Source organism: Mus pahari, chromosome 2 (assembly GCF_900095145.1).
Source record: "Mus pahari chromosome 2, PAHARI_EIJ_v1.1, whole genome shotgun sequence".
Taxonomy (NCBI): Eukaryota; Metazoa; Chordata; class Mammalia; order Rodentia; family Muridae; genus Mus; species Mus pahari.
Window position 1 is genome coordinate 55,760,675 of NC_034591.1, and position 12,379 is coordinate 55,773,053.

General features: G+C 38.9%; 1 protein-coding gene across 3 annotated transcripts in view; it reads left to right on the forward strand.

Annotated features, from left to right (window-relative positions):
* Positions 1–11,258, forward strand: part of Chrm2 (cholinergic receptor muscarinic 2) — a 135,496-nt gene extending 124,238 nt beyond the window's left edge. For all 3 annotated transcript variants that reach the window (XM_021191155.2, XM_029535320.1, XM_029535321.1), the window contains one exon: positions 6,069–11,258. In XM_021191155.2, the coding sequence (XP_021046814.1) occupies positions 6,109–7,509 (1,401 nt within the window). In that variant the 5' untranslated portion in view covers positions 6,069–6,108 and the 3' untranslated portion in view covers positions 7,510–11,258. The remainder of the gene's footprint in view (positions 1–6,068) is intronic.
* Positions 11,259–12,379: the final 1,121 nt, after the last annotated feature.

Below are 12,379 nucleotides of genomic sequence, written 5' to 3' on the forward strand. Positions count from 1 at the left end.
AGGCAGAGGCAGATGAACCCCTAGGAGTTCAAGGCCAGCCTGGTCTACAAAGCGAATCCAGGACAGCTAGGGCTCTGTTCCACAGAGAAACCCTGTCTCATAAAACCAAAGCAACCAAGCAAACCACAATAACAATGTTGACAATAACAACGAACGTCCGATAACAAACATAAGCATTCCCTGGTTTCAATGGGCTTATGCATATCCAGACCCCTTTTCCACTGTGTCAGGAGGAACACCCTGTGTGAATAACTAGAACGTGAGCTGCGTGAGGTGGGAAAGCTCAGATCCTAGTGAAATCACGACTACCACTCTTTTCCCTGTTAGTCATGGCACTTTTCTAGGGTAAGTGGTGTTTACATTGTGTTTTGAGGAAGGAAACGGCAGTGTGGCTGACATGGACTGGAAGCTTGTCCCAGAATCACTAAGAATAGTATTACGTTTGACAGGCAGCCAAAAGAGCCAGCATGTTTACCCTGCAGTAGGTTTGTGCATAATCCTGATGTTTTTCACATTGAGAGAACTCATGAATTCTGTGTGCACTGACTGGAGAATCAGCTGTTTCAGCTACATTCACTCTCCTGTCATTGGCTGTTTTGTTGTTGGTGGTGGTAGTGTTTTTTGTTTGTTTTGTTTTTTAACATCTCTATGATAATACCCATGGATCTAAAAGGAACAGCTTGAAACTATAGTATGTTTTCAGCGTAGAAATTTTTTTTTTAATTCAAAATTTTATATAATGCATTGCTGGCAAAGTCTACCATTTTGAGCTACAGTTTCCTAAATGAGAAAAACTCACATTTCTTCCAGAATATTTTCGATACATTTTATTTTAAATAACATGTCAAGTCTGTGTGGGTAAATGAGTGTGTGAGTTTCTGAACCTTCACACACTGAAATCAAAGGCATAGAGCAGTGGCTTAACACCACTAAACTGTTCTTTTTTTTTTTTTTTCACTTTTTTTTATTAGATATTTTCTTCCTTTATATTTCAAATGCTATCCCGAAAGTCCCCTATACCCTCCCCTGGCCCTGCTCCCCAACCCAACCACTTCTGCTTCCTGGCCCTGGCACTCCCCTGTACTGGGTGGGGCATATGATCTTCGCAAGAACAAGGGCCTCTCCTCCCAATGATGGCCATTCTTCACTGAGAAAAAAGTGATGGCCCAGAGTTCTGCAAGGATGAGTCCGGCATCGTGAAGGAGAGGAAGGAAACAGCGGGAAAGGGATGAGCAGAGGGTATTTAGGGAAGTGGTCCCAGAGAGCCACTATGCTTATTCTGCTCCATTTTGGCCAACCTTCCTCCTAAAGTCTTAGCCTTGGCGATTGGCCCCACATCTGTCCAGCAGTGTAGGTAGCTGGTGAGTCTCGTCGGCATCCTCTGTCTCTCCTAGATTAGAAATCCCCTGTGGAAGAGAACACGCCCTATTTTCTTTGGGTTTCCATTCGTTCTCTGCTTCCACCCCCACAGGCCGTGACACCATTTGAGGATCTACTCATTCCAGGGCTTCAGAAGATATTTTGAAACAAAAAGAAGCAGGGCCTTCGCGCCTCGCTGTGGCCATTCCCACTGCACCTGCAGCTGCAGTGAGATGCAGGAGCTGCAGTGAGATGCAGGAGCTAGTGAGGAAGGACGGAAGGAGGGGGGGACCCACTCTGACACACAGTCTTGGTTCAAAGGGAAATCAGATTGAAGGGGGGAAAACGGAACTGTGTTCCATGTCTGTGTGGAAAGTTAACAACACATAAGAGAGAAAGAAACCGTGTCATCGTTGATTGCATCAGTATCAAACTGTGTAAACAGAACGTTTCTCACAGAACAAGGGCTTTGCTCCCTAACGCTTCTTGAAATAAATGTTTCCCCGGCTCTCCTTTGCCGTTTCTTTTTTTTTAAAACTTATTTGGTCTCTAACAGTGCTGGTGGGAGAAAGTGTACTTAGCATCGCTACCAATGTTATTCATTAATCAGTGGGATTAAGCAAGTATTGCAAAGACCTAACGCAGATTTTGGATTATCTACTACAATTCATGTTATGAAGTAAAAATTGCATTTTAATATCTTTTAGCAGATTTGTTGATAAATAACACAAAGCATCAAAATGAATAAGCTTAATTTCCATTTTAATCAATGGTAACGCAGGTAAAAAAAATACTGTATCTCATTCCTAAGACAGAAAATTAACTTTTTCATATTATCACCTGCTAATCACTTGGTGGGTGAAACCTTGTCTCCATGACATTCTGAGACTTTTTCTATTGCCCTGTTAAGTCAACCTCATAATTTTTATATTTTCTACAATAGAATTTTGGGTTGAAAGTCTTATGTATACTATAACATTGTTAAGAAAAACTTCTAAGCATCTCAGAACATACTATGGTATTTATACCTCATATGTACTAAATGGTACTCTCCTACCCTGCTCTCAAAACCATGACCTCTCCTTCTGTAATTACTATTGTTTATCTCTCTCCTGAATTCCTTTAGTGTTGCTTGTATGTACACGTGTTTAGGGCTGAACACTTATGACTGAATAATTCACTAGGGGTTCTGAAAACAAGTCTTACCTCTATCAGCAGTCCACAGATTAAGTTTCCCTGACTTTCTTTTTATTCTTCCAAAATGCTTGCTAGTGTGCAGTTTCCATGTCAAGGTGGGACGTCATAGAAATAATGAAATTACAGATGTCAGGTAAACCTGAAGACAAATACAATATAGTGTGACTCTCAAAGTCACTGACCATTGTCAACTTTACGAATGGAAAGTCTGGAATAATACTTCTTAGGGTCATAAGAGTCATAGGAAATAGCATGGAAACATTTGCAGTGCTTAGTCTGCTCCCAAGTCGATCCATTCATGTAGCATATTCTACCTGGACACAGCATTGTAAGCACTTACACATACTCCTCTGGTGTTCTGCTCTACCCAGGCATAAGTCCCATCTATATTATCTAATTAGCCCTTACTGTCTATTACATATCAGAATTTTAATTTTCTCTGCAACAATTCAAAAACTTGGTGTTAATATTTAGAACTTTAGTGCCACTGATTGAATGCTGTTGTGTGATACACTGGGTATGCACGTGTGTGTTTATATATGTGTGCGTTTGTAAGTGCATGTTCCTGTATGTGTACGTATGTATATGGGCATATGCCTGTGAATGTGTGGGTGTGCATGTGTGTGTATGTGTGTGTTCCTTTGTGATGGAAACCTGAGTCTTTCACATGCTAAGAAGGCACTCTAGTACTGATGTTTCTCTGCCTCCCTTTACATCCCTCCTGCACACGTTTTGCAATGATCGATTTTAGAAAAATGTTTAGAACTCTAAACCCCACATCTTTTCCTGTGTTGGACTCTACACAGCTTTAATATTGACATCTCCCTCAGAGATACAGGTCTTGTCCATACGTGATGTGCAAACTTTTGTATTAATCAAGGACCCAACTTGATATCTGAATACCAGGCTTACTCTGACAGGTCATTGGTGTTTGCACATGATTTCAGTCAAAGGGGATATTTTTTAGATAAAGGATGATTATTCATTTGTAACAGAGTCTGCATAGAGTGTCACTGATTTGAATCTCAAGTAATTTTACTCTTTGATTCTTTGATCAATGTCTGTCATAAAACAGCAGCCACCCCAGGACTTGCTCGGAGGAGTAATTATGCTCAAAACATGCTGACTGTCCTTGTGATGGTTTTCTTTATAACACTATTGTTGACAATTTGCTATCATGGATAATGAGAATTTATTACTTTTACTACTTTATTCATTCCACATCTTCCCAGTCATACATAGCTCAGACACACATTGATACATTCTTTTCTGTTAACTATTATGAAAGGTTAAGAGAGGTGATCAATTTACATATGCTTTGCAGATTTGAATATTAATAGCACATGTTTCATCCTTGGCCTTTATAGACTATCACTCAGGGACATAATATCACCTTAATCCTTGCTACAACTCTAAAAGAAAAAAAAAAGAGTTTGAGAAAAAGGAAAATACATTTCATAGAATTTTAGTCTCAAACCCAGAACTACATAGCTAATGCATGGAGTGAGATAGACTCTCAAAGTAGTTTTAATTTGCATTTCTCTGGCTAAGGATGTTCAACACTTTCTTTCCAGATACTTACTATCCATTTGTATTTCTTCCATGTGAACTATTGGTTGGAAGATTTAGGGCTTTGAGTGCTCAAATTGTGTATGTGTGTGTGTGTGTGTGTGTGTGTGTGTGTGTGTGTGTGCTACTATTCTGTCTAATGCATAGTTGTGGGCCTCAGGTTCTAAAACCCAGTTGAAGGCAGTGCCTCCCCCCTGACTCCACCCTTCCAATCTAGTACATAGTTCGTAGTACATACTCAAACTTGATGAAGAAAACATAGAACAGTGTATGTTCCTCTCTGCTATGTATGCAAAGAAGCTAGGTGAAGACAAGTTGTTCTCATGCTTCCAAAATACTCCCAGGACCATGATTTAAACTAAAGTGTACAATACCACATAACACATTTATCATACGAACATGAGTGCTTTGAAGTTCATCTCCATTGTGAACATCTTCATCTGTGATCTAATCATATTGCTTCAATGACCCCAAAAAATTGGAGAAAAGAAGTGATGAGAGACTGGTGGAAGCCAGCTACTATCTCCTAAAAGAGCAACAGCCCCCACATAATGAGCACACCCTGTTGGAAGAGAGGATGTCCCTACTTGTCCTAGCTTCTAAATGGCATGTTTCCCATTGTCACCAGTACTTTCACAGACTAGCAGGGTATCTCTAAAAACTCCTGAGTTGCAATAGTCACTATAGTTCACATCCCATAGAGTTTTCAGTGTTCAGTCTGGATAAGGATCCAAGCTTCAGTAAACTATCTGCCTTGACTTAGCAACCTTTATATATAGGACATCATTATGGTGCTCCTCAGGAATCTCTCATTAAGTGCAGCCCTTCAAAGCAAAAGGGAGGGAGAGGGAGATTATCTTAAAACAAAACAAAACATAAAAAGACCTGCGGTAAAGTGCTGATTTTAGTTGTAAATTATTACTCGCTGTCCTAGCTATAAGTTCCTTAAACTCTTTTATTATCTCAGCTTTCGTCTTTCTACAAGGGAGATGATACAATATATTACAAAGACTTTCTATAGCCCTTAATACTTACTGAAGAAAATGTGCTTCCACAAGACCTAAGGCTGCATATTCTTTTATGATTTTTTTTTTTATTGAAAAACAACTCAAGGCATTTGTAAAGAAAAGGAAAGGAAAGAATTGTAGTCTGTCTATCCACTGACTTAAAAGTGATTCTAGATTACTTTCTGCAACTTTTTGGGCTATAGCTTCCTCTTCAGCAAAATGAAAGGTCTGTCAAAGAATAGTAAAACAATGGATTTAATAATGGCTTGAAACAATGAAAACATTTGGAAAATTGTTTTCATATAATCATATCAGTCATATCAATAGTAAATGATAGTTCTTTTATAAGGTATGGAATTTAGAAATTGGACTGCCAAGTGAAGATGGACTACAATTGTAAAACAAAATTGAGAAAAACAAATTTACTTTGGTTGGGTGCATTAGTTAGTACTTTATCTTTTTTATCATTTCCTTCATTAATTTTAATAAGGAAAAGGCTCAATCTGCCATAAAGGTGTTACTGACTATAAAAGTCACACATTCAATTTTGTGTTCTGTTTTAATATTTTATTTCTCCCTGTTTTTTTCAAATCCTGAAGTTTATGGTTGTTTTGAAAAATTTTAACTATGTATTTGGTTTCATCATTTCAACTCATAAAGATATGGTGATATAAGCAGGCAAGCAGGCAGATACACAGACACTCATGTCTGTATATGGATACACTCATTGTGTTATTGAATCATGAATTCATCATCAACCATTAAGCTATTTCAATTTTCCATCCATAGTCTTTGCCTCTTGGGTGGTCAGACCTGTTACAGTATATATTCAGGACACAGAAAAGGGACTGGGAAGTTTTCCAAAAGGAAGAAATCAGATGTGTTTCAAAACAATATTTATATTACATTTGTTAACTTCATTCTATTTCCCTGCAGGTTTAAATGTTTCTTTGGCCACTTGACTACTGAACACAAAATGAATAACTCAACTAACTCCTCGAACAATGGTTTGGCTATTACCAGTCCTTACAAGACATTTGAAGTGGTATTTATTGTCCTTGTGGCTGGATCCCTCAGTCTGGTGACCATCATTGGGAACATTCTAGTCATGGTTTCCATTAAAGTCAACCGCCACCTTCAGACTGTCAACAATTACTTCTTGTTCAGCCTGGCCTGTGCTGACCTCATCATAGGTGTTTTCTCCATGAACTTGTATACCCTCTACACTGTGATTGGCTACTGGCCTTTGGGACCTGTAGTATGCGACCTTTGGCTAGCCTTGGACTATGTTGTCAGCAATGCCTCCGTTATGAATCTTCTCATCATCAGCTTTGATAGATACTTCTGTGTCACAAAACCTCTGACCTACCCAGTTAAGCGGACCACAAAAATGGCAGGCATGATGATTGCAGCTGCGTGGGTTCTTTCCTTCATCCTATGGGCCCCAGCCATTCTCTTCTGGCAGTTTATCGTAGGGGTAAGGACTGTGGAGGACGGGGAATGCTACATTCAGTTCTTTTCCAACGCTGCGGTCACCTTTGGCACTGCCATTGCGGCTTTCTATCTGCCTGTCATCATCATGACGGTGCTCTATTGGCACATATCCCGAGCGAGCAAGAGCAGAATAAAGAAGGAAAAGAAGGAACCTGCGGCCAACCAAGACCCGGTATCTCCGAGTCTAGTTCAAGGAAGAATTGTAAAGCCAAACAACAACAACATGCCTGGTGGTGATGGTGGCCTGGAACACAACAAGATCCAGAATGGCAAGGCTCCGCGGGACGGCGGGACTGAAAACTGCGTTCAGGGGGAGGAGAAAGAAAGCTCCAACGACTCCACGTCTGTCAGTGCTGTGGCCTCCAACATGAGAGATGATGAGATAACCCAGGATGAAAACACAGTTTCCACTTCCCTGGGCCACTCCAAAGATGACAACTCTAGGCAGACATGCATCAAAATTGTCACCAAGACCCAAAAGGGTGACGCATGCACACCAACAAGTACCACCGTAGAACTAGTTGGATCGTCGGGTCAGAATGGGGATGAAAAGCAGAACATTGTAGCCCGCAAAATTGTGAAGATGACCAAGCAGCCTGCCAAAAAGAAGCCTCCTCCATCCCGGGAGAAGAAAGTGACCAGGACAATCTTGGCTATCCTGTTGGCTTTCATCATCACGTGGGCGCCATACAATGTCATGGTGCTCATCAATACCTTCTGTGCACCCTGCATCCCCAATACAGTGTGGACAATTGGCTACTGGCTCTGTTACATTAATAGCACCATCAATCCTGCCTGCTATGCACTTTGTAACGCCACCTTCAAAAAGACTTTTAAGCACCTCCTTATGTGTCATTACAAGAACATAGGCGCTACAAGGTAAAAGACCTTTTCCAAAGAAGAAATGCGGTGGTTGAGTGTGTCTTGGGGAAGAACAGGCACAGGAAAGCTGTGTTTATAGTGATCTGCCCTTGCACTTTACAATCTTACTACAATGTGCAATTAAGGAGTTTTAGAGAGACACTCTTATTGTGCTGATGCTCCAGCTTGAAAAATAAATAACCTTCACCGTATAAACCCTGTCAGTTTAGGCACACTGAGACAATGAAAGAGACATGCTGAAATTGCAGATCTAAGGAAAAATCTCTACTGTCTCCTGCTCTCTTGAAGAAGGGCTTCAGAATCTACAATTTCATGACTCTGCACAAGAAGACCAACCTTGTTAGTTTGTTGTTTCTTTCTGTTATTCCCCTGGGTGGCGATGAGAAAGAAATGGCACATTCCATGCTAACACAGGGACCTAAACATAAAGAAGCAGGCACGATATGAGAGATAAGAAGAAAGAAAATCAAATAGGATGCAGCGATGGTATGCAGAGCCCTGAACTTATTCCCGGCTATGCTGTGCACTGATCTGAAGGGTTTTAATGGAATCACTGTTTATTTCTTCTCTCTTCTCCTTCCCCATCATTGAAAAGCAAGAAAGCAAAACAGCAAAAGCCCAACTAGGCCATACTATTTTTTTCTACTATTTTTGTAGTTCCTGGTTTTATATTGAATATGGATAGTATCTGCAGGACTTCTAAATCTGGCCAGAGTCACCCATGAAAATGGCCACTCCGCCACTCCCCACTGTGTCCATGCATTCTTTGATGGTGTACAACCTGTAAGGATTTCACTCACTTGAGTTCCTTTGTGTGGAAGAATTTTACCCATATGACTTTCTTCTCAACTAATCCATGTTAACAATGTAGTCTGCCTAAGACATAAATATGCTTGGGAAACCAAAGTCATTTAAACTTAATTTTTAATCACATTAGAAAATGATCAGTGTAGTTGGAGAAAGTTCACTGAGGCCAGGTGAAGTTTGAGATGAGAAGACAGAAGGTCAGAAGGGCGATCTGTTTGAACTTGAACCTGCCCGACCTGTGTGCACAATGTTAATGTGTACAAAATGAACTCCTGACTTTGTCAGCAGGAATATGATGCTGGTTTGCTCATTTGGAGGCTCAATTAGTTTACTGTGTCAACACCAAGAGGAAAAGACCTTATATTCAATGTCTGTTAACAGATGGTACTCAAGTTATATTCAAATGAAGTTTTCTATAATCATACTAAGACATGGGGTGGGGAAATGGGTCATGCACAAATATTTACTAATACTACCTGTTCCATGTTCTTCCAGTTGTTGTCAAATATCTGTAAGATTATATTAGTTCAAAATTCACTAATCAGGAGTTATATTAATCTTTGTGGCTTAAATATAATGAAAAAACAAACAGAGGCAAGATATGCCTGCAGAATCTGATGGAAGAGTACATGTGATTCTTGCCATGCCATTTCCCACAGTCTAATATAACCACAAATAGCTGTCACAAAAATGATTATTAAAGAGTAACACTAAACATATAATGTGAGTATAGGAAATCCACACTTGCCACTCGAAAATAAATGCAGAATTACACCAATCTACATTAACTAGTTATATTTTTGTCGTCATATAATTTCTTCCATTATATGTTACAGTATTCCAAACAGATTTTCTAAGTGGGGGCCTAATGGATAGGAATTAAAGTTATACATTGTTATAAATTTCAGATCTTCACTGATGTGCTTTGATTCCTCCTCGGCCATCCCATGAGTATTACAAGGTTCATGAGCGTGAAGTCCTAAGACTTACCAGAGTTCTTTTGTCTGACTGTGGATGTGAGGAGCATCTTAGCAAGTGGGTGATAAAGGGTAGGACAGGAGCAAGAGCAGCATTGTAAGCTAAGAAGAAGCAAGTTGCTAACAATATATGCATTTATCCTTTAGGAACAGAACTTACTGTTTGAGTAATTTTAGTTAGTTTTAACCTCAAAATCTCCTATCTGGAAACATGGAATCCGTTCAGGTTAATTTAGTCTATAATTAGTTGATGTAGTTCTCTTAGTTCAGAATTGCTAAAATGTAAATTTTGAAATTTAAGATCACTTTTTTTTATTTTTGTGTTGTTTCTTCAACAAATTGAGTGAAGCAGACTTCACTCCAATCGATGTCTTGGTTTCCTGTAAGAAATGTTATCAATCTGTATTATATACTATGTGATGCAGACATGGCCACCATTGGGAGGCCAGAATTCATTCTGTTTGCTTTAAGCCCAGTCTACCATGAACTAATCTTTGTCTTGTTCTACTGTAATCTTTCCTTGATTCTTTCTGTGCCTAGTTATTTGCCATAGCTACCACAACTTAAAAGAGACACTGTCAAGTTCAAGAAGAAAATGAAGGTAGTCTAACATACTATGGAAATTTTCCAAAAAAATAAGAAAAAAAGGGAAGGACATTGGCATGTTTGGAGGGAGAATGTATTCAAAGATCTTTCTTTACTGTTGCTAGTTTGCTTTTTTTTTTTTTTTTTTTTTTTTTTTTTTTTTTTTTTTTTTTTTTTTTTTATGNCTCTCATGCAGAGGCAATTTCTACCCTATGGATATTTAGTGATAAGTAAGGCCACTTTGATTGTCACAACATGGGATAGGCATTTGTTTCTAATAAGAAGGAGTTTTGAATGCACAAGCTATGCTCCCCCCCCCCACCCCACCCCCAATGATTTGGCTCAAAAAGGCAATGATACCAGGACTGAGAAAGACTAGTTTATATGAAGGGATTTCTGGAGCTTCCCTTCTTAATCCTTCATCATTTAAACAAACAACAAAAAAGAAAAGATTAATGCAGCAAAGCTCACTCACTCATCGGCTAACATAAATTCTCCTGCACTAATTAAGATTTGGAATTTACAGATAAGAGCACAGACCACACCTATTGAAATGAGCAGCTTCCACACACCTAGAGCACGGCGGCTTAACCAATGCCTGGTTATGGAATCACAGCCCCTACTCAAGAGGCTGTGGCTTTGTCCATGAACATCACTGCTTCTAGTCTGATCAGTTTTCTGCTGGAAATATCATTTCTTTTCCTTTCAAACTAATGAAGAGCCCTTTAAAGAAACAGTATGACTCATCTTCTCTGCTTTCACTAGAACTGTCAGAAGCTGTCAAGCCTTTATGTTTTTTTTTTTTCCTCCTCATAGCAATAATGTAAATATCCCAGAGTGGGATTACAAAAAGAGAAGATTAAGAATATAAAAAAGAGGAGCCAGCTCATTTCTAGATAAATGATTGCCTCTTGACCAAGTCATGATTACGTTAATGGCATATCCCAAGTATTGAGACAAGGTCACCAATATAGTAAGCTACAAAGGATAAGATAAACCATGTGACTTGATATATGGTATCCTGAATCGCACTTCCTTCTGCTTTTTGCTTACTTGATGCTGTTTGATCCTGCAGAGATGATGGCATGAGAGGAGATTAGATTTCAAAATGATACCAATAGTTATTTACCAATGCAGCTAACTTTTATTTTCTTGTACTTAGTTCATCAACTGTTGCTCCCCTTTCCAATTTGATATCTTCACCAACAACCATGACACTGGTATCACAAATAGAGTAGGAAGGCACCCACAGCTGGGTGAGACATGTATCCTCAGCATGTATATACAATGCCATGCCTCTCCAATAGGCTTCTCTTAAAAGGGTGCACGCTGTAGCATGAACTCTGTGTATAATTAATATACCTTCCCATGATATGCTGTATGCTTCATATATATATTATATAAATAAAATAAAATGTATAATAGAAATAAATATTTCTGTATGCAAATAAATATATTATACACAAAATTGCAGCAGACACTCTGGCATATATGTTGCTTCTTAGGAATAAGAGTAGATTTAATGTGCAAGACCATTTTAAAAGAAAAATCATATTTTGCATCGAAGGAAGAGATTTCAGAACAGCCAAACTCCTATTCACATTAATATTCAACTGATTTATCATCTTTGAGTGTCTGACACTGATTTTAGAGATCTCTTGGAGGAATAAATTAATAAATCTTGCTGGTATCAGTCCATGTGACAGCCATGATTTCTTTTCCTGTGCCTGACAGGCCTTCTCCAAGATCCTTCCCAGCTGCTGTGGGTCCTGCAGCTGTGTTGATCTCCTGTCTGATTGCCTGATGAGCCTGCAACTAACCCATTCTCACAGACTTGCACTCTCTTCCAAATTAACTGAGTTTTATTGAAATGAAAAATAATCACACTGGGAGAAAAGGACGACCTTCAGAATGTTTTCTTTTCCTTTGACAAACGAGGTAAAAAAGGGTTCAGGCAGTGTGCTTCATGAACCACATTTTTCAGCATGGGTTCAACAATACACCACCTTCTCCATGGCATGCCAGAAAACTTCAATGAACTACAAAATCAGAACATTCTCGGTGAAATTATAAAATAGATGCTTTGTTTCTGATGTCTATATTTTCTCCACAAGCAATCTCTTTCCTTTCTTTATTGACCATTTCAGTAGCTATGATCCTCAGAACATTCCTACGGCCCATAGCTTAAGTTCATTATGAAAAAGGAATACTGGCTGGGGCAATCTCAAGAAATATATTCACATGTGAATATATATATATATATATATATATATATCCTCATTGGAACCATCTTGTTCCAGCAAAATACTCTCACTTCATATTCAAGAATTTAACTTATTTTCTATTAAAATCAGGTGTTGGATGGCGAGCCTGGCTTGATGATTGAAAACACCAACAGGAAAAGCATCTTGTTTTCATTAAGGAAGAATTTTCACCATCCTAACAGAACTCCAGTTACGTTAAAGAAACACTGTGGCAAGTGTTGGCAATTATTAGTTAGTG